We start from the raw sequence: 5,000 nt of genomic DNA, 5'->3' as shown, positions 1-5,000 counted from the left end.
GCTTGTCGCTAACCTCTCTCTTCACGGCAGGTTTTGAGAAAGACATGACTGGGGCTGGGTGACAGGATACATTTTCCTTTCACTTGGTGTCACTACGGAATCACGTTTCAACCAAGTGACTAACGTTGCTAATTCACGTTGGCTAACTTGACAACAAACGCCACCGGAAGCTGTCACGAGCCTGAGCTATAGTGTGATTAAAAAAACAACAACAAAAAGAAAAAAGCCCAGGGCAAGCGCAGCACACGCAATGACTCGGCAAAAAAGGTGTGTTTGAGAAAAATGCGTTGGCCGCATTAACACTAAACTTTGATGTCAAGTAGGGGCCCACAAAATATCGTCCTGCGGGCCTCAACTGGCCTGCGGGCCGCGAGTTTGAGACCCATAGTGTAGATGGTAACACTTATCTTTTATGCTTGGCACTGGTGCAACCCAATCATCTTTTGGTGGGAAGTCTTACAATGGGCCTGTATCAGGGGCCTTTATTCACTCTGTAGGAATAGGCTGTCTGCAACTAGAGGTCACATGTTTGGATATCACATAGCAATGCCATACTGAAGAGCGAGATTTCAAGTAAACAAAACCCTCAACAAAGGTCAAGTACAAAAGTTTCATCTGTTTATAACGCTTAATAGCTTTCCTTTTCTAGAAGAATTGTCAAAATATTTCTCTCAGTTTAGCCTCCTTTTACAGGAAAAAAAATTATTTTGTCATGAAGGCACTGACTTTTAATGGACGGCATTTGGATCTTCAAGGCCAAATAACATGGCGACTTCGCAAGGTATATACACCAAAAAAAACCCAAAAAACCCCTTGTAAAAGCACTTATTTTAATTCTAACAGCTCAAAGCAGCTCCATAATAAAAAATGTAAGTATATTAGTTGTTTTTATAAGGTTTGACTACATCTTGAAGATATAAATGAACAATTTACCGCAACGATAACACATCCTTATTACAGCACATTGATGGCTTTATACTGAAGTTGTTGTACTTAATATTTCTCTGTTTCAGAATAGATAATATTGTTGAAGAAAGATGATGATCAAGAACATCTTCCAGCCAAGGAGCCATCACCTAGCTTTACTGATATCTCCAATACATGGTGAGGCTCAGTTTTCCTCGCTGAATGGTAGCACTGAGAGCTTACTTTGCAGTATCTGTGGAATAGGTTACTGTAGAAAAAGAAAAAATGGTGGTTTTAGTTTCAGAGCAAGGTAAGAATTTAGCATATAGCTCAAAATTACCTTTTATATTGTGTGAATAGCTGGGTTCAACCATGAACTTGTATGCTTTTTCTGTACTCATACATCCAGAGTTATCTTTTGCATATTTCCCAACATCATCAAATGTTAAAGTAGGAAAATGAGCGATGCCTTGCATATCTTGATCAACTGGCACTAGCAATTAAAAAATATATACATCTTAAGTTTATGTCCTTTCAAAAGCAACGTCAATATAAAGCCATCAATGTGCTGTAATAAGTGCATGTTATCATCCCAGTAAATTGTTTATATCATTAAGATGTAGTCAAACCTTATAACTACTATATACCTTGAAAACTTTTATTATGGACCTGCTTTGTGCTGTTAGAATTAAAATAAGTGCTTTTACAAGGGTTTTTTTTTTTGCCGTACATACCTTGCAAAGTCACCATGTTATTTGGCCGTGAAGATCCAAACGCTGTAAAAATGAGCCTCAACTAAACTTGGAAAACTACTGTGACAATTCTTCTAGAAAAAGAAAAGATATTAAGTGCTATAAACTGCTGTTCTTGACCAGACGTGCTTGACCTTTGTCGAGGGTTTTGTTTACCTGAAAGCTTGCTCTTCAATATGCCGTTGCTATATGCCTATTAATGGGGTTCCTGTTAGATGTCCCACGACTTTTCCTCTACTTGTGACCACATCAGATGATCCTAAACTGCGTTTTCTGCATCACTTTATCATCATTCCTAGCTCCTCTTTTAATCTATTAAAAGATATTCTGTCATGATATTTTGACTAGGCTCAATTGTTCCATCTCTTTTGAACAAGGTCGTACTGTTCTGTGCACACCAGACAACCCATCTATTCCTTCTACTGTTCTCAGAGTACAACCTGAAGGACAACGACGACGACATGTGCTGAAGTCTCTGTTCCTGAGATTTTGAATCGGGTGCCCTCAAAAACTCTAGCCGTTGCACTCCAGTGAGGTCAGACATGTACAGGTACCCCTGTACACTGCCAGTCTGAAAATATCTGTTCCTGTGTATGCATTAATCAATTGGTTATTCCGGTCAGCCCTCCTGTACCAGATATAGCTTCCGTTTTATAATCTATTCCTAGTCAACATACCCATTTTAATGTCGGTGAGCTTTGCAGTGCATTTTCAGTGTCTCTGTGTGTTGAGACTCAACCCAGATTTTCCTTTACTTTTAAGCAGCAACAATACACATAGGCCTACCTACCTCAAAGGTTCACTGACTCCCCTGCAGTCTTTTCTGTTGTTGTTCAAGACTCACTGAACTCTCTGACCCTCTCTGCTGGCTGCCTATCTCAAAAACCAGCATGACATTCTACTCTCAGCTGAAGACAAGTCCAAATGTGAACAAAGCTCTCTGGCTCTTCTTGTGCACCCAGCTCAGTGTGGATTTAAAGCCTCATGGTCCAAGTTGCAGCTTTGTCAGACCTGGGTGCGGATACCTTGGCTTGACACCTCTCAAGGTGAGCGTCGTCTCTCGTCTGATAGACTCTCTGTGATACTGGAGATGGCTCCGCCCTCAAATAAGACTGCCATGTTGTCTTTTCAGACTCATTAACTACTATCATCAGTACATTCCAGACTGTTCTCATCATGACAAGATCCTGTGAAAGTCCAGTCTCAAAGACCAGCTCAATGGCATTGTATGGTCCTCTGAAATGATGCACTCATTTTGTTGTCTGAAACAATCTCACATCAGCTCCAGTACTGGGTCTGCCTGACTATAGTCTGCAATTCCACCTGTATGTCTCAGAGAATGGAGTGACCATGGTAGGGGTCCTGATCCAAGAGCATGGAATTGGTTATCATCCTGTAGCTTATCTCTCTAAGACACTGGAACCTGTGGTCCAAGTTATGCCCACGTATTTGTGTGCTGTTGCAGCCTCTGCTCTCATGGTTAATGATGTTGAAAAACTGGTACGATCTCACCCTCTGATTTTACATACAATCACATCAGGTACGCACAATTTTAAGCAATATTCAAACCCAACATATGACCGCTCAGCATCGTTCTGGCTATGAGTCTATTCTGTGTGCCACAAAACTTGTCCATCAAGCCTGTCACGTCAGGTGGTACACCAGCTCTTTTTACACCATATGTTATCCTACAATTCCAACCCAGATCTAGCATGGTTGGAACATGACTGTCGAGATGAAATTGCCTTCACCTCATCGCTGAGGTCTGAAATGTTTAAACTCCCTTTGAGCATGGTGTGTATGCGGTTGTTGACTGCTCTTGTTCAAAACCCAATGATTCAGTTTTTCTGTGTGGCTGTTCTGTTTGTTCTAATGATTCCCGTTACACCTTTGGGGGCAGCTCAAGATTTTGGGAAAATCTGGCACTTGTGGCTTTAAGGCCACGCTGATGGTAAACCTATAAATCACACACCTCTCTTGTTGCAGATCCTCTGGAAGCATGTTCCCTGCCTAAACAATAATCCATTATCAAAACTAAAGGTTTGTACTCTAGTGATTCATCTGAGGCCTGTGCGAACTGCTTAGCAACAAAAAGACAATCTGTTTGCAAGTTTTAAATTTTACTTTTAAGGTTTTTTTTTCTTCCATGAGATTTATTCTCTCACAATATCATATTTTTGTTTGCAATTTAAGAAATTTTGTTTGTTTTATACTTTAGGCACAAATCTGATTCCGTATATAGAAGTAGCAGAAACAGCAAACTTGGAGTTCCAGAACGGAGTTCTATGACATAACCTAGTTGAGAGAGACTCGGCTTGGCTAGTTAGTGATCTAAGAGATAAACACAATGAAGCTGGAAGCAATAAAAAGAAAGGAAGTTGAAAGCTTGGAAGCTGATTTGTTTGAGCACATTGTACAGATAAGGAGCTGAGAGAGCTAGAACGACTGAAGGGCTAAAGTGCTGTTGCATTGGTAGTTGAATGTCTTTGTGGGAAATGTAGGATAACCAAAGGTGAAAACAGATGAACATGTCAATGAAAGATATATTAAAACAACAACAGTGGGGGTGGGTGGGGGACCCCTGCAAAATTTCATTTAAAAAAGATCATGTTAATTAGAAACATTAATACCAAATTCTTCCAGGGTGGACTTGTCCTTTGGCCTGATAAAGATTCTATTGAGATCTTGCAGTCACGTGACCGGAAAGTACACAGATGCCATCTTGTCGGGCAACAACACAGCTGAATACTGCTGCACTCGTGTACAGAATGGATCACTTTCAACCGACGGACTACACGGCTCATTTTTCTAATGCGCAGATAATTAGATATATGTCTAAAATAAACGGTCTACAGATTTGTGATCCTTATGGCTTACCGGACGGAGTTTTCACGACCGTGTCAGTGGATCTTGAACTGCCGGAGGTGGAATACCCAGACGTGTATAATTACCTAATCAACTTTCCTTCGCTGTTAAATATAATTTAAAACTACAAACATTACATGAAGCATACAAAGACGGTGTAATTCATCATACACATTATCTGTAAAAACCATGCACAATGTTCACTTCATACATACTAGATTCTCATAAATTTGTATGAGGATAATGCAAAAAGCGCCACTTTCAGGAGTAAATCATACATGGCATATATATTTATTTATAAGTCCTTATAAGGATTGATCCTTATATTTATAAGGATTTACTACTAAGACAGTGGTAAATTCTTATAAGTTCTTTACTGTTTTTTTTCGTACCACACCGCTAAAGACCCAATCCACCCCCCGCCCCAACCCTCTTTTCTCAGGCTCCCACTTCCCGGAATTTTTTTATTAGAGCAAG

The 5,000-nt window shown here is 40.1% G+C and overlaps 1 protein-coding gene across 4 annotated transcripts in view; it reads right to left on the bottom strand.

Annotated features, from left to right (window-relative positions):
- The window catches only part of slc5a6a (solute carrier family 5 member 6a), a 114,858-nt gene that overhangs the window by 21,056 nt on the left and 88,802 nt on the right, over positions 1-5,000 (bottom strand). Inside the window, exon 16 of one of the 4 annotated variants that reach the window (XM_060917320.1) lies at positions 891-1,174. The exons of the other annotated variants lie outside the window; for them this stretch is intronic. Within the exon in view, the coding sequence (XP_060773303.1) occupies positions 1,172-1,174 (3 nt within the window). The 3' untranslated portion in view covers positions 891-1,171. Of the gene's footprint in view, positions 1-890; positions 1,175-5,000 lie in introns of those variants that run through there. 4 annotated transcript variants of the gene reach the window in all.

Source organism: Neoarius graeffei, chromosome 3 (genome assembly GCF_027579695.1).
Source record: "Neoarius graeffei isolate fNeoGra1 chromosome 3, fNeoGra1.pri, whole genome shotgun sequence".
Lineage (NCBI taxonomy): Eukaryota > Metazoa > Chordata > Actinopteri > Siluriformes > Ariidae > Neoarius > Neoarius graeffei.
Note: the sequence above shows the minus strand (reverse complement) of the source record. Positions and strands in the feature narration are given on the sequence as shown.